Consider the following 24,836-nt stretch of genomic DNA (forward strand, 5'->3'; position numbering starts at 1 on the left):
GGAGAAGAGGAGACTGAGGGGTGACCTCATCAATGTTTACAAATATGTAAAGGGTAGGTGTCAGGATGATGGAGCTAGGCTTTTTTCAGTGATATCCAGTGATAGGACAAGGGGCAATGGGTGTAAACTGGAGCATAGGAAGTTCCACGTTAACATCAGGAAGAACTTCTTTACTGTAAGAGTGACAGAGCACTGGAACAGGTTGCCCAGGGGGGTTGTGGAGTCTCCTACACTGGAGATATTCAAGGCCCGCCTGGACAAGTTCCTGTGTGATGTACTGTAGGTTACCCTGCTCTTGCAGGGGGGTTGGACTAGATGATCTTTTTAGGTCCCTTCCAACCCTTGGGATTCTGTGATTCTGTTTGCCTTGTGTTGGATGGCTACATCGAAAGTGTGGAGCAGTTACAAGTGTAGTGCTGTGTTCTGCTAAGTAGTAGAGCTTCCTACAGAGATATAAAGTAGTCCAGGAAGCACTCCTATTTGGAAATAAATACTCTTGCAAAATTCCTATGTAAAGGAGTAGTGTCCTGAGTTATGCAGTACTTGCTACTAACATAGGAATTTGGGAACTGCATCTTGTAATTCTATTCTGGTTTTAATCCTTACAGAATTAAAAAGCATATTTGGCCTATTGTCCCTGATCCATCCAAGAGTAACATTGCTCAGTGGTCTCCTCAAGTTCCAGCTAAGGTAATACTCACCTTTTTGCATCCTCTACCTTCCTAGTCCACAAGGTTTCAAATAAACTAACCAGTGGAAGTCTTCTGTCTTCTAGCACACGTAGATTTCAAGGGAAAAAACCCTGAATATTAAGTTTTGTGACATTGTGGTACAATATGGTTATAAGATTTTTTTGCATTAATAGAGTCAGCATTAGAAATATATGGGCCTTAGCACAAGTTCACAGTGTATAGCAGGCTTTGACATTGTGAACTGTATTCAGTTTAGTAGTTGGAAGGGTCAAGTCCTGATTACTCTACTCATTCATGGAAAATCAGGATTAAGTAAATGGAACTCATTATTCCCATTCTTAAAACCCTCAAGTGTGATTTGTTTGCACAGTTAAATCATGAATGAGGGAGAAAGCTCTAAGTTACTCATGCATGACAAGGTGGCAGCAAAATTTATGCCCTGTGGGGGGTGAATGACATAGCAAATTCTGTACAATAAACTGACTAACTTCTGTGAGTAATAGCCATCACGTTGCATGCATTACTAGAAACAAGGTAAGTATGGGTCTCAATATAGAATATTCCTGTGCTGCAGAGCAAATGGTTCTATGTTTATGGCTCTTAAGAGTAATTAAAATTAGAGGAAAGCTTGCACACCAACTGTGCTTTCAGAATAGTTGCGTAAGTAAGGCTTTGTATTGGAAACAAAGCTACATCCTTCATAACAGATAATTTGGAGATACTGCCAAACTTAGTAAGGAAAAAACTTAAATGAAGAAACTTGAAAAAATTACAGAATAAAAATTCAGGTATTTAATGGGATTTTTTTTATTTTGAACACAACCTTCTTCTAAGGCAACATCCATCTCTCTCTTTCAGCATAACCTTAGTTCCAAAGATCAGATGTATCCAGAAGGTAGCTTCACAGATGTAAGCGTCGTAGAAATAGAAGCTGATGACAAGAAGTCTTTTTCAGAACAAGATCTAAAACCCTTTGACTTACTTAAAAAGGAAAAAAGTACTTCAGAAGGGCATAGCAGTGGTATTGGAGGGTCCTCATGCATGTCTTCTCCTAGGCAAAGTGTCTCTGACAGCGACGAAGGCGAAACTACACAAAACACTTCAAGCACTGTACAATATTCAACTGTAGTACTTAATGGCTACAGAGACCAAACACCTGTCCAAGTCTTTTCAAGGTCTGAGTCGACTCAGCCACTGCTAGATTCAGAAGAGAGATCAGAGGATCACACTGGAGGAGGTGACAGTACAACACAGAGGCAGCAGTATTTCAAACAAAATGGTGTTCAGGCTGAAACCAACACAGACAGGCCATGCTTTGAAAGAGTGAAGCAAATCACTTCTGCTAATGAGGGGGATATTGTTGGATTTGCACAACTGCAGATCTCAGGTCAGAGTTCACAGCTATTGGGCCTTGGGCTGGAAAAAAGTACCCAGGAAGCTGCTGTATCAGATGCTTTACAGGCAAGTACTGAAGGACAAAATGTGGTACCTGAAATAGTGGAAGGAAATCCACCATCAGCTGATGAAATGCCAAAAAGTTACCTCCCACAGACTGTGAGACAAGGGGGCTATATGCCACAGTGAGAGGAGAGACTGGCTCTGTTTTAGGCCTTCATTAGTGCCTGTTCACACTTTCTCCTGTGTTTCTGATAAATTAAGCTAGGTATTTTTATCTGAATGAAGATAGAAATATTGAAATTAAGTGAAGAGTAATATGACAAAGTACAATAAGGACTGTTTTTGTGGAAGATTTGCAGTCCAGACCTACTGGAGACTTGACTTTTATGCACTACATAAAATCTTCTATATGGATAACTGAATAAGCCTTTGTGCTACCTTGGGGATTTTGCATCTTACCAGATTTACACGTGATCGAAAATGGCAAGTTTCAATTAATCACATCAGCCAATAGACCTTCTAGAAGAAATACTTCAATTTGTGACCATGTACAAGCATAAAAAGCCAGCTTTAGTTGCTTGGAGCATCTTTGTGCAAAAGTAAGACTGAAGCTTAGTATTCTAATGTCAAAGAATACTCGTCTAACGCTCTCAGTACCTTGATTGACTTTCTGAATTTTTACTTGACCCAGTGTCTGTTTCCCATTTACCAGACATGCAAATCATGCCCATCCCCACTTAAAAGTTAGAACAGTTAAATAGAACTTGCTATGGTGTGCAAATAGGAAAACACCATGATTGCTTGACTCTGAATGCTACTATAGCAATTGATATTCTGCCTACATTTAGATGTGCATGCAGATGAACTGTATACTAATTTGGCCTAAAAATGTGCCTTGCAACTTGACGCACAGTAATTCAGTCTTGTATTCAAAAGTTTAAAAATCCAGATGAAAACACTAATCAACAGTTACTTAGACGTTTTCTACCCAAATCACTGTCAGATTATACCATACCCCTCTTGTCATATAAATTGCTTCTGTTTATTAAGTGCACCTTTGTTGATTACAGCTTGTGAAGCAAGTAACAAGCTGTAAGTTTTCACCATTTTTCTAATTGCTCTCTAGTAGCAATCATGAGCCACAACACTTACATAGTTGTTAAAATTCTTTATTCTTATTCTCACTTTTACCCTGTTTCATACAGTTTGCATTTTTTTGAAAAAGATGCATTTCTTGGAGACTGTCTCTACTAGGGGTTAAAGAAAAATGAAATTACATTAAAATAAACCCCCTTCTCCAATGATAACTAGGAATTTTACAGCACTCTTGCATTTTTTTTTTTTGCATTTTTTTTAACCTTAGTCTAGTCAGCTTTCTAATCTGACACTAATAAAACCTTAATTCAGAACACTAAGTGCTGTGTTGTGAGAATAAAACAAGGATTTTGGTTCTCCTTCACAAAATAACTATGTATTTAAGACCACCTTTTGTTCTGTGACCTCTTGTGCTGCTGTTCTGCAAAGCACTTGCTAAAGGCCCTGGAAAGGCAGGTGTCAGTATCATTTCAACTTGCCTTGTCCTCATCTGCCAGCTTGCATGGTAGGACAGGTGTACATATAAATGTTCACATATGACTTCTGCTTTTGTAATAAAAATTCAGTGCTAAATTCCTGAGATTACCTCTTGAGGTCTGGACTATTTAAAGCAGATAAGGAATGCAGAATTTTTAATAACATTTCAATTATTCCACATTTCCTGTCTCCCAGTGGTATTTTTATACCTGGGCACTTTTTTACACTAAAAGGCTATGTTGCAGCTTTCTGTAACTACACATGTCTTCAAACCAGTCCCCTTCCTTTTCTCTCTACTCCACTGCAGCACCTTCAAACTCTCTCCCAGAGACCAAGAGCATAATGAGAACAGTGCTGTCACAAGACAGCAGAGACCATCTGTGGGGGTTTTTCAGAGACTGAAGGAGCATTCTTTTATCAGAACACATTCCTCTTTGAAAATAGTAGCAGTTACTTTACTGGGGGATGGGTTGTCTTTTCTATGCAAAGTTCATAGTGACTATAGAAACCACAAGTAAAAGGGGAAGTCTCTGTTGAGCAGTGTGCGTGCCTATTAGAACTGCCCTACAGCCATATGCATCTAATCCACCTCCTCATCGCTGAGATATTGTGGGTCACAGCCTGACTGCTTAGTCTGAACATTGCTTCAAAGGTATAGATGTCTTCAAAAACACACTGATGGCTTTTTTCTTTTTTTTTTTTTTTTTTAATTGTGATCCAGTAATACTAACTTTTGAGGGGTAACTTCAGTTATTCCTGAAATTGCTGTTTTCCCTTGTATAAAGGGAAGGCATTTTGTTCTCAGCTGCTGTTACATGGGCCATTTCCAAGATGAAACAACTACTGTCAAGAGATTCTCATTTTTAAAGGTCTGTGCTAAAAAGAGTTCTGGCCTGTCATTTCTGGTATCCTTCTTTGTTATTTATTGGCCAGTGGTGATAAACCTACAGAATTATATAGGAGTGTATCCTAGAAAGAATTCTATCTGTCTGGCACAGTTATATCTTTAAGGCTTGTGCGTTTATCTAGGGATAAAATGCTAAAGACAAAGCGGGACATGCTGGTGGGTGAACAGGTTGTTGAAGCCACAGTACAGGTTTACAAGAATAACAGGTTTACGGCTTGTTTGTAAACTTATGTGCCAAATATTGTATCATGCAGTATTCAGGGTTTAATTTGATTTTGTACTTTGGATTGTAACAATCTAATTGTATCAAACAGTTGCATACAGATTTTTAGAGAGTCTGTAATATAATGATAGCAGTCCACTTAAATTCTCTGAACTTGGCTCTAACATAGTGACTAAAGAAAAAGATTTCTCCCCTCCCAGTAACTAGGGTGCACTTTACAAAATAAAGGCATTATTAAAATGAAATTACCCTTCAGTATTGCCATTTCCATGTCCATCTTGATTTCCTGGACTGGAATTTTTCAGGTGGGGGTGAGAGAAGACCTTTTTACTTTGGTGGCAGGGAAAGCAGGCTAGTAGAAATAGAGAGTATTTATCCTGAATTAGCATGCCTGAAACATCTTTTAAGTGCAGGCTGGCTAACTGCTCCTCAGCTTTTAAGACAAGTGAATTTATTTATCTCAATAGTTCTGTCATGGTGTTGCCATTAGAACAGGAGGTTGTTTCTGGGGTGTGTTGGCTCACTTTCAGAGCAGTTAACCTGGGAATATCCCCTTCCAATGTAGTAAAAGTCTTGGGACTGTTTCGTATGCCTGACCGTAGTGAACTAAACTGCCTGCTAAGCCTTAACCTGGCAGTGCGAAGCACAGCAGAGCAAAAATTCTTCAGAACTTCGTTAAAAGAAAAAAAATTGAGTTTATTTATTTCTTTAAAGCTTTATTCTGGATTGTTTGCAACAAGCTCGTGCTGATCTATGCTACAGCAGCCTAGCAAAACACTTCTCACCAGGACTAGGAAAAACCTTTGGCCCTGGGAGGAGAGGAGGCAGTTTGTGTGTGAGGGCTGAGTCCTGTTCCTGGGCACTGGAGAAGACTGGGGGGTTTACAACTTCAGCTTTGATTGTAAATGATGAGCAGCTCCGGATAGTTAAAACTTAAATGAGTGTGCCCAATATGTGGGAATATCCATACTGATTTAACTTAAGTAATTGAACTTGTTTAATTAGTGCCAGGTCTTTAACATCAAATACCCACATAAATACATGCTGCTATGGTACAGACTTCACAGTGGGATCTGAAACGCCAAAGACTGACAAAAGTGTTAATAGTCAGCCCTGTATGAGGACATGCACATTTTAAATTGTAATTTATGTGCATTAAGTGGGACTAAATATACTAGCTTATTTTCCCAGAGACATTTGTTTGTTATTTGGGTACATTCCTTTAACTATGTTAAGAAGTTCTCCTGACTGATGGATTGTAAATCTTCATTAATCCCTTGTAACCTCTGTTTGCCTCGGATGGGTACATGTAGTCATTTTAAATTCCAAGAGTTGCTTTTAATGTTATTTGGAAGCAGTTTATAACAAAAATGTCGAGTCTTTTTTCACACAGCCATTTGGGAATTACAACCAGTCGCACAGTCTTCAGCTTGGCTATTGACCAAGAAAACTGCAGTTAAGTAGAAGTGTAAGTGCAAAAGTCTGGAGACGGGTAAAATTTAGTATCTTGCATTGAACTCACAAATTTCCATTTCTTTTCCTTAGAATTGAAAGGATCTGCTAAGAAAGAAAAAAAAAGAAAAAAAATCTAAAATGCATTTGTGTGTTTGCTTTCACTTGTTTCCTTTGTAATACTTGTGCAATCTGAGCCATTCCTAAAAACGAAAGCAGTGCTGACTTAATGCACAAGGGTGCATTTGTAAAATATAAAATTGACTGAGGGCCAGATGTCAACAATCGCCCACTTCCCCCCAACTCTTAATTTTAGTGCAGAGAGAGGGCGGGCAGTGCGTGCCTCCCAGAATGCAGCCTTAGTCAGTACTTGCGTCTGTTTGCAAAGCCGACTTTGAAGGGGATATTCGCAGCAGAGTCAGCAATACTCTGCAGAAGCACACGTCTGTAACAATAGATGAAAAACACCTATGGCACAACTGTCAACAGATGGCTGGAAAGCTCCACATCCTCCTACTCAGACTGAAGCGTCTTCTGCACCCCGCACCAGCTGCTCTTCTCCAGTGGCTGCAGGCGAGGTAGACAAGCATTCTCTGCAGTGTTGAAACTGGTAACATCTATTGCTTTTCCTCACATCAAAGCACATTCACTATGGATCCAGTCAACTTGCCATGTTTTTTTAACACGCCAGTCTTGTTTACAGTGTCACATTCAGATGGGCACTTTGATACAGCGAGAGATGTCTAGGACCCAGCTGCTTTTGTTTGGGCTTAAGGAGACTGTCAAGGCTACTGGTAGTGAATATTGCTGTGCCGATATGTGCATCTAGGTGAGTGGAGGCATGGGACAGAGACAGACAGACTGACAAGGAAAGTGCCTTGATGCTGGATTGGATGGCTAGTGAATGTAAACATTAAGTCAGATGTTACTTTGTACTTAAAAGTAAGTATGGCTGATTAAGCTACTGGTAATTTGAATGCCAGCTTTAAAGGGCTTGCATACTCCAGCCAGAGGTCAAACCCATAAACTGCTGCGTAAGCTGTCTCTGCATGGAAATGTTTTTAATACCAGTACACTATGTTAATTCTTTTGCAAGCTGCATGTTTATTGTTATATAAAGTCTGCTTTCTACAATTTACGTTATGATCAGTTTTGAATGTCTTTCTCTGTTACCCACCTGTGCCTGAATGCTGCATTTGTCTAGTACATAATGTACAAAAAGAAACCAAAACAAAATTCCCTACATCCCTTGTGTGCTGGAGTCAGCATTGTGTAAGGCTGACATAAGTAGTAACCACAGAAGGCAGAGTCTGGGCACTACCTAAATGTGTCCAAAAATCCCATTCTGAGGAACTCTGTAAGAGTGAGGAGCAGGGTGTAATGCTGCCTGCTCCCCCAGACTCATTTCAAGAAAGAAGTGACCTGGCTTTTTCTGGCATTGCCCTCAGCCTCACCTCAGTTTGGTTCTTTTGTGTCTAATGGACCCTCACAGGCCAGTCATGAACCTACATCTCAGTACTGAAAAGGCACAGAGCATCAAAGCATGGTCACAGCTGCAGAGCGTTTCAAGGGTGGCAGCTGAGGGAAGACAGCTTCCGCTTCCTGGCTGAAGTCCTGATCTGACCCAGAAAGTGGAAGGGGGGAGATGCGTTAGATTGTCACCTCCAGTGCGAAAAATCGTTCCTGTCCCTGCCACAGAAGAGCCATCGGTGGCACCCAGTTACCCCTCTGGTGTTAAGTGCAAATGTAACACTGGACACCTTTTCCAGAATGCTAGTGCACTGTGCAGTAGTTCGCTTATCACAGTTTTACATACACCCCCTGAAATACCTACAGGAACATGGGGGTTTTGTATGTCCTCCCCACCTGAGCTCAGCACAGCTGTGCTTCACAACTGCAGGGCAGAGCATATGCAGAAGATGGGTCGTTGTCACTGCTCACTGCTGCCTCACTGCTGACAGTGCGATTGCTTCCTGTAGCTGTTAACAATAAACAAAGGAAATAAGGCTGGACAGTGACTTACAGGAATGCCCTGCTTTCCACAGGAAACACGTAACTGTGCAGTGTACTCATCAGCACTCCAGAAGCCGCAAGGTTCCTGGGCACAGCCCTCCATCCCGGTGGCTGTGGGCCAGCAGAGCCGCTGCAGCGGAGCTGGGTATGTGCCCAGCCGTGTGCTAGCCCTGGGGCAGCTGGTTTGTCCAGCCGGGGCAGGCACCGGGCAGCAGCACAGTGCGACGGCTGTGCGGTGACACTGAGCTGGGTCAGGGGCCAGCGGCCGGTGACAGCTGTGCAGGAGCCATCCACCCATGAGCACTCAGCCGGTCTCTGCAGCTGCAGGTACAGCCTCTCACCCTCAGAAAACACTTCGGGGTTGTGCCTGGGACACTCGTTACCTCCAAGACGCCACTGGGCAGCAGACCTGCCCGCAGACCTAACAGGGACTGTTGAGGGAGCAGCCTAGCGCTGGGGCTGCGGGCAGGAGCCTGGGCACCATGTGGGGTCCATCGCGCTGCAGCCCCAGCACTCAGAGGCGCAGCGTGTCCCAGTGCCCGTACCTCCAGGTGTGTTAGGGGGAGGTCCTGCGCAGCTCAGCATGGGCGCAGCGCCGCGACACACTCAGCCCACCGCAGCCGTACCGGGAGATGGCGGCAGCGTGAAGCCGTCAGCAGCCGGCAGGCTGACTGCTCCAGCCCCAGCTCCCACCTGCGACCAAGTTACTCGCGTATTGTTTGTTTTAATGTTTCCTTCATAGTGGTTTAGCACGTCCCTTTGGCTTCTCCACCTCCTCCCTTTGCCAGTAAAAGCTCTGACCTTTGTTATGTGCTTCCGCCACCCGTGGTCCTGATGGGACACTGAATCGAGACCTGCGGGCAGGCTCGGCGCCCGTGCTGCCTGGCAGGTCAGCCTCCCAATGCCCCCCGGCCCACATTTCTGCTGGCCGGGGCCACATAATAGCCCATCCACACGGAACAGGCCAGATGACCGGCTCCTCTTCCCCGCGGGCTGATTAACAGGCTGGGATTTGCAAAGCAGAAGCCTGTTCTCATGCATTGCTGCAGCCTGAATCACGTCCCTGCACCATCCAGACAAGTAACCGCTACTGACCCTCAGCTGTTACCAATGTACGTTCCCATGCACTTCGGGAACAAACACGGGGCTCTTGAAGACCATTTCCGAAGCAGACACTTGGCAGCAAAACTCTTCCTGCTTGAACAGATGCAGCTTTTCGCCCTGCTTAGAGGACTCAGCACTGGAGAAAGAACATGCATGGCAGCGCATCCTTGGTCAAGGATGAGGTGAGGGTGCTATTTTGGTGCTAAGACAAATCTTCCTTGATGGAAATTTAAAGCAAATGCTGACTGCTGTTTATTGTGAATTAGGTGGAGCATACCCTGTGTTCAGCCAGAGACACGTGAAGAGGTGCCGTCCTTCCCTCCCCATCTTCCTCCAGACAGCTGTCTATAGGGGCACTTGCCAATAGCCCCAGGACAGCAGCAGGTAGGGCACACCTCCTTCAGCAAGTCCTGGTTGTGCTCCATTTGCTGCACGCATTTTTACTCACCCGTTTGCTGAATATCTTCCACCTCTAAGTGAAACTAGTAACACTCCTGTGTGTCTGTCAGAAAGCCTTATCTTTCTACTTATTAATATAAATCAATCACATTTGTATAAATGAAATGTGTAAATGAAATCAAAGTGAATCATTACCTAAGTATGAAAAACAGAGGAACTCATACCAGCCTTTAAAATTAGCCTGAATGCAATGCAGGCAGAAGGTCAGGCTCCCCGAGAGTGCAACATGTGGAGTAATATAAATAAAAACATCAACATAGAAACACCAAAACCAAACAAACACTGACGGAGCACAACCTCCTTTAAAGGCAGAGGAACTGAGGCTATCCACAAACACTGGAGTGAATAGCGGTACCTCACGCAACGTGCATTTCTGTCCATAGGGAAACTCGGGTTAGCCAGCCCTATCACTGAATTAAAAAATCAGTCCTTACAAGAGTAAACCTGAGCAGTGGGAGCAGAACAACCACAGGCTGGAGACAATGCGTTCAAGAACTTATCTATCTGAGGACATGGCAACAAAAATCACTCACAAAGCAAGCAGGGTCACATAGGGAGTTTCCCTGAACGCCTATGCTCCTACCCCATATTAGATGCAGCATTGCCAGCTTGCTTTCACTGGGAAGTGAGCTACCTCATTTCTACCTTAAACTGAGAGCAGGAACCTGGGCCACATCTGCAGACTAGCAGACGTGCTAGTAAACCCAGCACTTAGGTAATTTCACAGCAACTTGTTTGGTAGTTTTGCATTGAGACACTCACCCAATGGCACGAGGAAATTATATGTCCCTCAGGACACAGCGCTGGGGGAGTGGGAATGCACAGGAAGGGTGAAGAGAGATGGGGGCATAGGTAGGGTCATGTCTGCTGAAGAGCAAGCATCTCCTCTCCCTTGCACACCCAGTATATCAGGAGATACAGTGCACAGGTTACATCCAGGATCATCCTTTACTTCATAAGGGCAGTACTTACAGACAGAGACCCAGGCCTGTGTGCTGGAAGAAAGGTGAAAATTAACAGAAACTAAATTACTGTGGGTCCATTTTCACCCAAAATGATTCAATGCCCCCCTGCTTCCTTCCTCTGACCTCAGACATCATGAAACATTGTTAGGCTCATAAACTGCAGATACACTTCATCAGAAGTGTAAAAGCAATTTAACTCTCCTGAAAATTAAGGCAAAAGCAGAAGAGAGGTGCAAAACTTGAAGCCTATTCACAAGCCAGCTATGAAACTGCAAAAATCACTGAAGGGGAAAGTAAATGCAGGAAGCATGTTCGAAGGAGCTGGAAGCTCATGGGAGAGAGAAGCAGGAAAGGCAGCAAGCCATGAAGGCATCTGGATATAAGTGTTTCTGCTAATTATGAAAAAGCTTTACATTAAAAGCAAAGACACTTTCCCCTGCTCTTTGCTTCTTCCTGTGGCCAGAAGCTTTTCAAACACATTTCGCAAATAAAAGCACCTGTAGCTCATAAAATATTTACTCCAGGAAAAATCCCTGCCCCTAAGAGAAGAAAAAAACAAACAGGAAAAGAAAACAAAACCTAAAACGCCTCCCAGCTCGGCACGCTGTTCTCGTTTGGCAGAATTAAGGGTCAGAAGAGATTTCTTGCATTTTCTTACATTAGGACACAATTTGCCACAGTACCATTTTAGAAAGCCTTCCAAGCTCCTTTTTTTTTTTTTTTTTCAGAATAAAGTGTTTGGTTTAGTTCAGTGATTTTCTGAGTGGCATCCCTGAGCATTTACCCTGATGATAATCTTATGCTCATTGTTTCTGACATCCCTGGGTACTGTTGCATAACCTTTCCATGATTATGAAACATGGAAATTCTTCACCAAATTCCATTAGACATACAGTTGGTCAGGTAATGGTGAAAATCCTGCAGAAGTTACCCTCAGGTAGGTCAGCACTGCACTCTGAGGACAGCCCCAGGAAATATAAATCAGGCTGCTTTTCCAAGAAATAAGTACTCATATCAAAACTTCAGTTTTATTGAGTTAGAATGCCGAAATCTAGATAATATACAAGTTGGCTCAGCAGGCTTTCAGCAGTGATTAAGTACTGTAGATCATCAGTATAGGGCTTAACAGTCCCTAAAAACCAAGACAATCTAAGAGGTTGAGAAAAATGTTTATGGCAGACATAGAAACTTGAAAGTGTTGACCTCCTTACTCAGTAGGACTAGTCAGTGTTAAAGCAGCACTTTTGACATATAAAACACTGCGTTACGACATTGTTTCTTTGACTGCTTGCAATGAGAAACACAGTTTAGATCGACCATTCTATTACTAAGCACCCACTGGGTTGCAGCGACTCTCCCAGCATCCATATCCTGCTGCACATGAGCAGCAGGGGAAACCTCCGCACTCTGTATGCGCCAAAGCTCACCTGAATAACCGGGATAGATCAGGGCCCTGGGAACAGACATTATTTGGCTGTAGTTAGGGCAGCTCAAGGCAGTCAGTGTGCTGGAGCACTGATCTCTCAGATAAACTTAGATACTTGACTGGTCCCCTTTCCATCTAGGAACAGCATTTTCTGTTGGGCTTTGTTTGTGGTGGGCTTTGAGAGCTAAACAAAATACAGCATAGGAGTGAGCAGCATGAAACAACCACTCCGTCTACTTTTCAACTATCCTGTTACAAACAGAGATAGGAGAACCAATTTACACCATACATACACACATCTGTTTCTCTTCATGTTTTGATATTCTACTAAAAAAAGTCTTGTTTCACAGAAGAATATTTTAGTCTGTTCCAGCTTTTGGATTGTCACTGTTCTTGTTCATGTTCAGATAAAGTAGCAGTTTGAACTAAACAGTGAGGTGGCAATGAAATGATGATTTACCCTTGGAAAAAAGGAGCAAACAAAATAATCCTAGAAAAGCCCAGGAAAAGAGCTGGCAAATTAATCCCAATTCACTAGAACAAGGACATTTTTGCCAAACACTGAAAAAGTAATTTCTGGTAAGTAGGAACACTGTGAAGAAAACTGAAAGATAAAATGGATTTAAAAGACAGTATTTTGCTCAGAGCCTCCCTCCTACAGTTATGAGACTGGAAGCACAAAATGTACACACAAAGGGCACAGTTCATATTTTGTGGTGAATATGCCTAATAAACATTATGACTAAGAACAGTTCATTCTACAAAAAGAATGCTTAATGTTCTTCTTTCAGCCTCATTTGCAAATGTCACCCTTTGTATACAGGACAAAACAATTACTTTAGGTTTGCTCTGTGTTCTAGCCAGAGGGAGCACATTTTCTGCTAAATAGCCCTCCTACCAACACGTCATAAGACCACTGTATATTCTATTTCTGTCTTGCCAGGAGGCAGAAGAGGTTGCAATTAACAACTACCTCAAATTGCAGTAAAATCAGTATGGCAAACATTAACACAGAACATCGAAACAAAGCTTTCACTATCTTTGCAGTAGATCTGAAAACAGAGCAAGCCACTCAGAACACTATTTCAAACTAGTACACATTTCACCTGTTTACAAGCAAGTTATTTATAGTCTCGAATCATTTATGACAGATAAGGGTCTATGTGTTACTTTCAAGTGACCTTTGGCAGAGTATCTTACCTGAATATTTCAGAATAGCTGCTAGTAAAATACAAAGCTATTGAATAAACATTCACAAGTTGCCTCTTACAATGCTAGGAAGGGTGAATTTGTTATTAAAACCACTGTTTCATGTGATCACTGAGATTCAGATTTGCATTGATTGCTATGTAACTTCTCAAAAGTTATGCTGTTGAATCTTCAGTATTTAGTATTTTGACAACAGGATTAGCAGTTAAAACATTCCAACCTAATACCTGAAGCCCATTATAACAGCACCCTCTCGCTCAAATTCATCAGAGCTCAGAATTACTGAAATAGCATTTCAGAGTTGATTCATCATCTTTCCTTGTAATATTTCTAATGTTTGACAGTGTAAGGCCAAAGGATTTGGAACCATTCAACTGAAAAAAACTACCTGCTGAAACGTCACTGGCATGACCACATCACATCACGTGCACCAGAGTTCATATGAAGCTGCAGGTAGCATGATCTCTGGTGTTTGTTCTCCCCAGCATTTCAGTGTCATTTTGAAAGGTGTGAAACATAGCCTGATGTTAATACTCTGAGATCTTTTTGTCAGCAGAGATCTGTTTGCCTTATCCACGAGAGTTGCCTTGCCTAACACAGCTGCAATCATCAGGCATTTAAAGTTACAATCGTACTATTGATCATACAAACTATCTGTACCATGAGAGCACTGGAAGATATGCCTACACCATCACTGTAGTTCTGGACTTGAGCCTGCCTGTATTTCAAGCTTCTTGATCATAGGGACTGCTTAAGTGCTGGTTTTCACTGAGCTGCAAATGGAAGGAGCTAGCTACCACCTCACATCAGACGCTTGGATGTGAAAGCAATGCACACACTGCCACTAGGAGTGTCAATGTAAAAGCACAGGAACAAATACATAGATTAATAAAAACACAAATCAGAATTTCTAGTCAAGGGCCAGGATTCTGCAGGCTCTTAGGATAGATTCTAAGCATAGGATAAAACAGAAGATCCCAGCAGAGAAGCAGCTTGCAGTCTTGTCTGTGCTGGTGAATAAGGCTGTGCAGCAATATAAATTACATAAACAGCTTCCTTCTCTGCAGGTATTGCTGTACAACCTAGATTAATTATGATATCACACTGTGTCTACGCCCCGGCACACATGCACACACATACTCAGGTGTACACAAACTGCAACACGCAGTTTCTCAATGTGTTTACAGAGATGATACACATCTGCATAACTGCATCACTTCTGCTGAAGCTACACCAACTTGAAAGTCTACTTTCTGAAGATGCTCTGATTGTACAAGCTCTAAAAGAAGCTAACAGTGAAGGTAACATTTGATCTATCCTTACCTGTGAATGTCCAGTACACTGTAAAAACCATACTGTGGACAGGAACAGCACAATATGCTTCCCATTTTGTACGTAAATCTGTTGTTCTCACAACAAGGATGCTTAAGTTTTCTCATGCAGACCAATCTTATGAGGACAGGCAAATATGCATAATGTGTTGTAACGCTGAACACATCTTCATGTAGGGAGACAACAAAGGGGCTAGGGGGGAAACCAAAGTGCCCATGTAAGTCATATAAGACTAGCTGGAAAGAAGCTCAGAACAAGCAAGAAATGCAATCATCTGTTTCCCAGGGCAGACAGGAGCTGAGAACTTAATGAGATCTGAAATTTCATCCACACAACAGAGTGGATGCAATGAGTGCATGTCTGCAATGCACCCTATAGACTCATAGAATCATTTAGGTTTTAAAAGACCCTTAAGATCATTGAGTCCAACCACAAAACTGCCAAGTTTTCAACTAAACTGTGTCCCCAGATGCCACATTTACATGTCTTTTAAACCCCTCCAGGGATGGTGACTCAACAACATCCCTGGGCACCCTCTTCCAACGCTTGACAAACATTTTGGTGAAGAATTTTTTCCTGTTGTACAACCGATTTCCTCTCATCCTATCATTTGTTACCTGGGAGAAGAGACTGACCCCCACCTCACTACAACCTTCTTTCATGTAGTTGTAGAGAGCAGTAAGGTGCCCCCTGAGCCTTCTCTTCTCCAGACTAAACATAGAATCATAGAATCATAGAATAGTCAGAGTTGGAAAGGACCTCAAGATCATCCAGTTCCAACCCCCCTGCCATGGGCAGGGACACCTCTCACTAAACCATCCCATCCAAGGCTTCATCCAACCTGGCCTTGAACACTGCCAGGGATGGAGCACTCACAACCTCCCTGGGCAACCCATTCCAGTGTCTCACCACCCTCACAGGAAAGAATTTCCTCCTTATATCCAATCTAAACTTCCCCTGTTTAAGTTTTAACCCATTACCCCTTGTCCTGTCACTACAGTCCCTGATGAAGAGTCCCTCCCCAGCACCCCTATAGGCCCCCTTCAGGTACTGAAAGGCTGCTATGAGGTCTCCACGCAGCCTTCTCTTCTCCAGGCTGAACAGCCCCAACTTCCTCAGCCTGTCTTCATACAGGAGGTGCTCCAGTCCCCTGATCATCCTCGTGGCCCTCCTCTGGACTTGTTCCAGCAGTTCCATGTCCTTTTTATGTTGAGGACACCAGAACTGCACACAATACTCCAGGTGAGGTCTCACAAGAGCAGAGTAGAGGGGCAGGATCACCTCCTCCGACCTGCTGGTCACGCTCCTTTTGATGCAGCCCAGGATACGGTTGGCTTTCTGGGCTGCGAGCACACACTGAAGCCGGCTCATGTTCATTTTCTCATCGACCAGCACCCCCAAGTCCTTCCCTCAGCCATTCCTCATCAGACTTGCTCTCCAGACCCTTCACCAGCTCCGTTGCCCTTCTCTGGACCCACTCAATCTCCCTCTTGTAGTGAGGGGCCCAGAACTGAACACTGGATTCAAGGTGCAGCCTCACCAGTGCAGGGGGATGATCGCTGCCCTGGCCCTGCTGCCCACACCATTGCTGATACAGGCCAGGATGCTGCTGGCCTCTTGTCTGCCTGGGCACAAGATGGATCATGTCCAGCTCCATCAATGAGCACCCCCAGGTCCTTTTCTGCAGAGCAGCTTTCCAGCCACTCTGCCCCAAGCCTGTAGCACTGCATGGGCTTGTGTCCCAAGTGCAGCCCAGCACTGAGCCTTGTTGAACCTCATGGAATTGGCCTCGCACCATCAATGCAGCGTGTCCAGATCCCTCTGCAGAACCTTCCTAACTCCAGCAGATCAGTGCTACTACCCAACTTTGTGTCATCTGCAAATTCACTGTGAGTTTACTCAGTCCCCTCATCCAGGTCACTGATAAACAGAATTGGCTGCAGTACTGAGCCCTGGGGAACACCACTTGTGACCAGCTGTCAACTGGATCTAACTCCATTCACCAGAGCTCTTCAGGCCTGCCCATCAATCCAGGCTTTTTCCTCCAGTGAAAAGTACACCTTTTGAAGCCATGAGCAGCCTCTTTGTGCAGGAGAATGCTGTGGGAGATGGTGTCAAAGGTATTACTGAAGCCTGGGTAGAAAACATCTGCCGTCTTTCCCTTAGCCTCTAAGCATATCACCCTGTGGTAGATCAGGTTGGTCAAGCAGGACCTGCCTTTCCTAACCCCATGCTGACTGGGCCTGATCAGCTAGCTGTGCTGTACGTGCCGTGTGATGGCACTCCAGATGATCTGCTCCATAACCATCCCCAGCACTGGGGCCAGGCTGACAGGCCTGTAGTTCCCCAGATCCTCTTCTGGCCCTTCTTGTAAATGGGAGTCACATTTGTTAGGCTCCAGTCAGCTGGGACCTCCCTGGTTAGCCAGGACTGCTGGTACGTGATGGGAAGTGGCCGGGTGAGCACTTCCCCCAGCTCCCTCAGTCCCTTCAGTAGATCCCATCTGACCCCATAGACTTGTGTGTCTAAGTTGTGCGGCAGGTTGATGGCCATCTCCCTCGGATTATGGGGGCTTCATTGTGCTCCCTGTCCCTGTTTTCCAGCTCAGAGGGCTGGGTACCCAGAGAAGAGCTGGTCTTACCTTTAAAGGCTGAGGCAAAGAAGGCGGTAAGTACCTCAGCCTTTTCTTCATCATTTGTCACTGTTTCTCCCTGCATCCAATAAAGGATGGGGATTCTTCTCAGCCCTCCTTCTGTTGATAATGTATCTATAGAAACATTTTTTGTTGTCCTTTTCGGCAATAGCCAAGTTCAGTTCTAGTTGGTCTTTGGCCTTTCCAGTTTTCTCCCTGCATAACCTCATGACATCCTTGTAGTCCTCCTGAGCTGCCTGTTCCTTCTTCCAAAGGTTAGCTTATCTTTTTTTAACCTGATTCCCAGCCAAAGCTCTCTGTTAAGCCAGGCTGGTCTTCCCCACCAGCTTGTCTTTGGGCACATGTTGATGTGCTGCTCCTGCACCTTAAAGATGTCCTTCTTGAAGAATGTCCTGCCTTCCTGGACTCCTTCACACATCTTGCGATGTTAAATCTCAAAGCAACATACAAGCACAAAGCCTGTGGCATCAATGTGAAAAACTGGTAAAAAGGAGTTGTAGCAGGTGTATTGAAATGACTGCAAAGGTGACATGAGCCCATTTGCTAAGCAACAATAGAAGCCGAGTCACACACAGACACTCTGTGAGCAGATTAGGTCTCCGCTTCATGCAAACATTTACTTTTGCTACACAAGATACCAAACTTGGACCAGCAAAACGACTGTTCTGAGTAAGTTCTAGCCAGTAACATGAGTAAGTTCTAGCCAGTAACATCTATCTTGAGAAGTTATCAACTATCTCAGAAAGAAAGATCTATTTATGATATATCACCCTTTCAGGAATGGGAGAAGACAACATGTTATCTGTTGTGTTAAGAGAAACACTAAATAGCATCACCTGGGCCAGACCCTTGCCAGTCCATCTGCAGCTGCTGCTCAGCAGCAGCCACATCACCTCTGGAGGAGCATGCACTGGCCAAGCACACGCTAACTGGAGGGAGAAAGCTTCTTTCTCTTCACTGCATTAACAATCAATATATCTTTTTCTCCCTATTTGGGCAATTGTAAAGGGCATGAGGAACACAGAAATACCATAGGTTATATGGTTTGAAAAATCTGACTGTAATAGGTCGCTCTGTTATATCAAAGGATTATGGGATTCCTGTTCAAAGAATTCAAAATTCTGGGGAATTAAAGATAAGTTCAGGTAACAAAGACTGAACATTTAATTTAGCTGAAAATATGAAAAACATGACCTATGAATTCTTTGCAAGGCATAAGCCTTAACGTCAGAAATGAGTAATTTGTGTCATACTCAGAGAATGACAACTGTGAAGATGCATCAACATCATCCTGAAAATATCCACAAGCTGATCTCTGTTAACCTTGCAAAGACCAACACACCACAGAGATTAATTTTCTGCGTTTTAATGAAGGATAGAAACAGGAGGTTTTCAGATCAGTGGTGGTAAATGAAATGAAATCTAGGAAGACTACTCTCTGGGACTAATGACACCAGCTGTTCCATTAAAAACAGTATCAGAAATGTTAAAGTATTGTAACATCCAACCTGTCACTGCCAGCTGACATTATAAAATACCCTATGGCCAAATACCCAATCTATTTGTGGACCCCTCTCAAAATATGATCATATTTCTAAATGAATATGAAAATCTAAGATGTCGAAATGTTGTATTTAGTATAAACGGATAAAAACTTTTCCATGTATTCTCAGCTTTATTTCCTCATGGTTCACAGCATTAGTTTGAAAGACAAATTGTAAAAGGTCAGAAACAATACAACTGAATGCAAACCAAGCCAGGTCCAAGAAGCTGGCGTTCCAAAGTACAGGCAAAAAAGGCAGCCCTCATTTCCAAGATAAACCAAGACCATTCATTACATTACTCTTTTTCAGAGAAAATAACAGGCAAGGAAATGAGAAGTGAGGAGAGAAAAGCAGAACAGCAAAAGAGAAGGAAATAAAGTGGGATGGAGAAGCAGATTATTACTTGCTCTGCAGTAACAGAGTAATAGAAGCTAAGAGGTGTTATAGGGAGATCCTACTCTCCCTGTAACCACCCAGTAAGAACCTCTACTTTCAAATGATTCCCTTAAAGGTTGCATTATCTTTTACCTGACTCAACCATGCAACTCAGAGTATGTAGCTTTCATATGACTGCTATACAATTCCTACACAGGCCTCAAAATATCTCTGTTTATTTTTAAATCTCATGATATTAAAACAAAAACTGATATTTAAGGGGGGAAACCTGCTGTGACTGAGTTAGTGATTTCTGAACCCTTGGAAATGGCAGTGTAGCTGTGAGCGAGAAGTCTGGAAGTGAGTGAAACAGCAGGAGCATCAACCCAACCAACACCATGTCCACATGCTTTTCAGAGCATGACTTATCCAAGTAAGCAAGGGCTTTTAAGAACAAGCTTATATATTTACATGTTGGCTTATAGCACTGTGGTTGTGGAAGTGATCCAACAAACTTGAGCATAGCGAGTGGAAATCAGTGCTGCTGTACAAGTAACATTTGCAGTTAATTGTTTACTCATCCTTCCTTGGAAACTAAACAAACAATGATACATGTAAAATCAGCTTCCAAACTATAGATGAAAAGCCTAAATGCAAACTTCACCCTGTCTTTCCAAACACAACGCAAGTAATAGCCAATTCATCCAGGATAAGGCTCAGCCTCCCCATTCTTGCTGGACAACGTGTCTTTCCATTCTCCCACTCTTTTTCCTGTGCAGAAAGGAAAGGCTTTTGATTCCTATTCACATTTGCCTTTCCTTTTTCTATCCCCATGACTCCAGTATCTTTTTCACCCCTGAAGAAGTGTTATTATGTGCAAATAAGACTGGTGACATCAAGCCTTTAAATACTGTGAAAATTAAGTCTTAAAATGGCTATATGTCACACGTGTCATGCTGAACATCCCCTTTTGCCACATTTTACCTAGAGATGACTCTCCATCTCTTTTTAAAAAAAAAAATGTCATTTAACACAGTAAATATTTTTAGAAGAATTTTACAGCTATAGCCTCTTTCCTGCTGAAAAAAATAAAAATAATTAGTGTGATGGAGAGTTTCCTGCTTAATTACCGCAGTATAAAGTGGAAACCATGAGAAGGATTATGACTTATCAAAATCATAAAACAAATGACAGACTTACAGTCTTCATGTAGAAATCTCTAATCCTAAATTGGAGGATACCTGGGGATATTTTGTAGAGGTACTGTTTCTTCAATACTTCCCTGAAAAAATAATTTCCTAAGTATAAGCCCAGTGCTTATCTCAGCACAAGATGCTGTATTTAGCTGAATTTTTTCGATTCAAACTATCAAAACCTCAACTGTGAAACAGTTTTAATCTGGGAGAAATTAGAGGTGAAGGGGCAAAAAGATAAGAAGATACCCTGCAGTAAACAGAGTTTTAAAAGGCAGGAAACAACAGGAGAGACAAATGCAGCACAAAATGCAACACGAGAAAGGGAAGGAAGAAACAAAGCCAGCATAACACTACCTTTTCCAAAATGGACATACGTCAACAGCATATACAGAACAAATATCCTCTCATTAAAGAGGAGAAACTATGAGCCAAACCACCGATTCAGGAGTCAGGATGCATACAGGCAATTACTAAAATCTACCATACAACAAACTATAAAACAATTGAGGGAAATAAGAACAGGAAAGTAGTTCTGCTCTGTGTAACTTAAGGAAGAATTTGGCTCTGTTGAAGAACTGGCTCTGTTCAAGTCAGTCCATGTCTCCCTAGCAGAGCTCAGCCATGAGAACTGGAAATCAGTGAGCTGCTTGCACTGCCAGATGCTCCCACAGTAAAGATGAGTTTGTTTTAGCAAACTCCTATGGGAGAACTAAGAAGAAATAAGAAAAGGTACTTCCTTTGCCTCTCAACTGGCACGGTTATCTGGTAAAAAACAACCAAATAAACAAACAAAACCCTCTCCACACCGAAAAGTGAACCTTCATGGGTATAAACACAAGGCAAAAAATTACTTCACAGCTGTCCAAGGGAAGGAGTTTTTTCACCCAAATTAACTGAGACCAGCCAGGTTAGAATATACAAACACATGCGAGTAGCAGTGCCCAATATATCTCATAAGAGGAATTTACAGATGAAAGTTTCTTCATGCTAATGAGCTGTGGCCAGCCCAAACACGTCCACTGTTACATAGGACTGTCCTGCGACATTTTGGTGAAAAGGAGGTAAGACAGTTGTCTGGCTTTTGGGTTCATTCTTACTATGTTCTGACAAGTTGTCAGAACTAAGAAATTCTCTAGTTTTAACAGAATTTTTAAGGTATGGATTGAACAATGGTTTTTCACTGAAGTCTTCCAGCTTTAAAACTTCATGATCATTTTCTTCATTTTTAATTGAGGTCTGTTGAGTAGATCCACATACACCACCTTCCAGCTTTTCTATGCATTGGATTTCCTTCACTGGTATCAAGGCTGAATGCATTTGACTTCTGATATCTTGATCAGTAATCACATAAGGCATGGATGGTGAAAAACATTTAGCAACTTCATTTTCTTTATTATACAGTATCTTTTTATCTCTGTTCACCATGCCCTTTGTATTAATATCAGTACATGCAGAAACATGGTTTTCACAATTCATTAGTAGTGATCCTTCCTGGCTGTCTTCAGGAAAACAATGTTCCAAAACGCTTATGTCTTCAAAGTCTATGGTTTTAGCCTCAGTTGTTACTCCCTTCAAAAACGAATTATTCTGTCAACACAAAGAGATAAATTGGAAAGTTATATGGGGATAGATCATGTATTAGTTTATTTTTTTAATACATAAAATATTGCCATTTGAGCTCTGCTCAACTCCTTTTTAAAAGTGCATTAATAAAAGAGTTCATGTGCATTTCAGCTGGGATGCAGTTATATGTGAATAGGTACCAAAAATGACAATGTTATCCTGTCCATTCGTTAAACACTTTCATATTATGCTTTCTGTGCTTAATAAAATAAGGAGTTTCCAGTGAAGGCTCACAAGTAGGCTTGGGCTGTCTTTTCCAATTTAACCATCAATTTTTGGGACAAAAGTTTAAATCCCATTCTCCATAGATTACACTTTCTATGTAAACCTGATCAACTTCATTCAAATAAACATCAAAACTTTATTTAGGAATAAATATCCAACAATAAATAAGACAGAAATATTTCCATTATAATATACCAAATCTTATCATATTACCCTCTATTTTTTGTGGAAAAGGGAGGAAGTACCCTGGTGTGGGAATCTGACTAGGTAGCCTCAATAACCTGAGCAAATTTAGTTGACTTTGTTTAATAAGTCATGTCCATTGATCACTTTATAACTTCAAAACACTATTTGCCATTATTATGTAAGAATTAAATGAATTTATAAAGATGCATCTATCAGTTTGAAATTCAGTTAAGAACACTCCATAGCACTTAAACAGGAAAATGAAACTCAACAGGATTTTTTATTTAGTCATAAAAAGTCAAAGAAAAATTTCTCTCCACTTGAACCCTTTTTTAATAAATGAAATTGCAATAATTACCATAGATGCATCAAGAGGCCATTCAACTGCAATGCTCTCTGCAGGATTGGGTATATCAGGCCAGCAAGCCTTTTTAAACCTATCATTGAGAAAGGAATTTTAGTCAAATGATGAAAGAAATAGATTACTAAAAATAAAACTAACAAAGCTCCAGAAATTCCAGACACGGCTAAAATATCAAACTTTCACAAAGGAAATCTCCCCTATATTAACACAATATTTTCTTTTTCACTATAATAGTTTTTCCTCACATTAATTTCTATTTCAAAAGGTATCAGAAAGTAAAACTTTTGGGTCACAGACATGACATAAAAATTACTACTGCACAAAGATAATTTTATTTTATTATATAGCAGATCAAATACTACCATGCCAAAACAAGGCTGTATACAAAATCTGTATACAAAAGCAATTCAAGTAAGCTTTGCTCTAGGAAAGTGTCCCTAGCACTACATCATATTAGAGCTACTCTGAGTTCTTAGGTTAACAGCAGATAAATGACACTAACTGGCACTGCAGCTTATAACTGTCCAATGGAGTAGTAAACAGGAAAGAAATTAATCACTCATGGACTCTGGGTGTATGTGTAACTGAATGAGAACCAGGCCATAGCTTGACTTTTCATATTGATATGAATACACATATACACAAGAATATAAACACTCGACTACATCTCAAATTGTTCTCCAGAATCAAAACATAGTTTCTTACTACTGTAAAAATTCAGAATACACAACACAGTTGAGTATGTAAAACAGCTGGAAGTTATGCTTACTACTTCAGCTATGCTTATTACCTGATGTTTTGCATGGCCACAATCTTGGTTCCAGTATCTTAGAATGCCCCAAAATAGTCTAGATTTTCAACCTTCTTATTAAGCTTCATCCAAACAACCATTCACTTTTCATGCTAAAGAAAAGCACATCTTATAACCTTAACAAATCCTGTTATAGCATCCCATGCTCTTAGGAAGCAATTTAAAATCTGGCGTGGAACACCTGCGATAGCATATTAAAGTGTTATGAATCAGGTATAGATAGGGATCCATACCAATGGATCGAACATTCAAATGTTTGATTTCAGCTGATGTAATTTCTAGTTTCTTCACGACTTCTTTAAGTCCAGGGTAAGTAAGTGCCACAAATTAACAAAAGTAATACCAATGTAGCTAAGATAAGCAATAGAGGTTATGTGACATGTTCCAGTGGTGTACTAGATGTACTATGAGGACCTGGAAAACTGTATTTTGGTGTTATTAACTCTTCACTAATTAGTTTAAAGTATGCCCCCCTCACTTGATTGACCACGAAACTGCAAATGGCATACAGCATTTTCCATAAACTGATATAGGTGGTATGTAAATCTGCTTCTCCTATTTCTTTTTTTTTTTTTTGATTTACTGCACTTTCTAAAATTTATATTTATTTTTGGACTACAGCAGTTACAAGATAACCTGTATGGGTAGTTATTTGTTACTCTAATTGCTTATTTTCTTAATTTGACATTGGTTTGGAACCCAACAAAATCATTTATATGATATATAAAAAATTGCCTTTTACAAGTTAAAATTAACTGATTGCATTCAGTTTTAGAAGGTAGAAAATGTACTCACGCATGTTTTTTCAAAATGTATGTTATCCAAAGGCCTAGCAGAACCATCATGCTTAATCCAACAGGCAGAGCAATGAAAATAACATCTTCCTGATCTTTAGAGGAGAGGGGGGGAAGAAAACCCAACACCACAGATGTTTACAATTTCTTCAAGTACAGCCTTAAGACAGCTAATGTCCAACATCCAAGACATCTAATTACACAGTTCTAAAATGCTATGGCAAAACTAGCCAGAACTATTCAGAATACTGTATGGTACTCATTGCACAATTTGACAAAAGGTGAATATTTTCAATCCAGCCTGTCACAGTTA

At 41.6% G+C, this 24,836-nt stretch overlaps 2 protein-coding genes across 9 annotated transcripts in view; one reads left to right on the forward strand and one right to left on the reverse strand.

The window, feature by feature from the left end:
- IL6ST (interleukin 6 cytokine family signal transducer) overlaps positions 1-7,382 on the forward strand; it is a 35,741-nt gene extending 28,359 nt beyond the window's left edge. For all 5 annotated transcript variants that reach the window (XM_065662001.1, XM_065662000.1, XM_065662003.1 and 2 more), the window contains 2 exons: positions 609-690; positions 1,551-7,382. In XM_065662001.1, coding sequence (XP_065518073.1) covers positions 609-690; positions 1,551-2,276 — 808 coding nt within the window. In that variant the 3' untranslated portion in view covers positions 2,277-7,382. The remainder of the gene's footprint in view (positions 1-608; positions 691-1,550) is intronic.
- An 11,678-nt stretch (positions 7,383-19,060) lies between these two features.
- Positions 19,061-24,836, reverse strand: part of IL31RA (interleukin 31 receptor A) — a 34,044-nt gene continuing 28,268 nt past the window's right edge. For all 4 annotated transcript variants that reach the window (XM_065662952.1, XM_065662948.1, XM_065662949.1 and 1 more), the window contains 3 exons: positions 24,525-24,618; positions 22,913-22,991; positions 19,061-22,107 (listed from right to left, as the gene is read on the reverse strand). In XM_065662952.1, coding sequence (XP_065519024.1) covers positions 21,508-22,107; positions 22,913-22,991; positions 24,525-24,618 — 773 coding nt within the window. In that variant the 3' untranslated portion in view covers positions 19,061-21,507. The remainder of the gene's footprint in view (positions 22,108-22,912; positions 22,992-24,524; positions 24,619-24,836) is intronic.

The sequence above is a fragment of the Lathamus discolor genome, chromosome Z (assembly GCF_037157495.1).
Source record: "Lathamus discolor isolate bLatDis1 chromosome Z, bLatDis1.hap1, whole genome shotgun sequence".
In the NCBI taxonomy this organism is placed as follows: domain Eukaryota; kingdom Metazoa; phylum Chordata; class Aves; order Psittaciformes; family Psittacidae; genus Lathamus; species Lathamus discolor.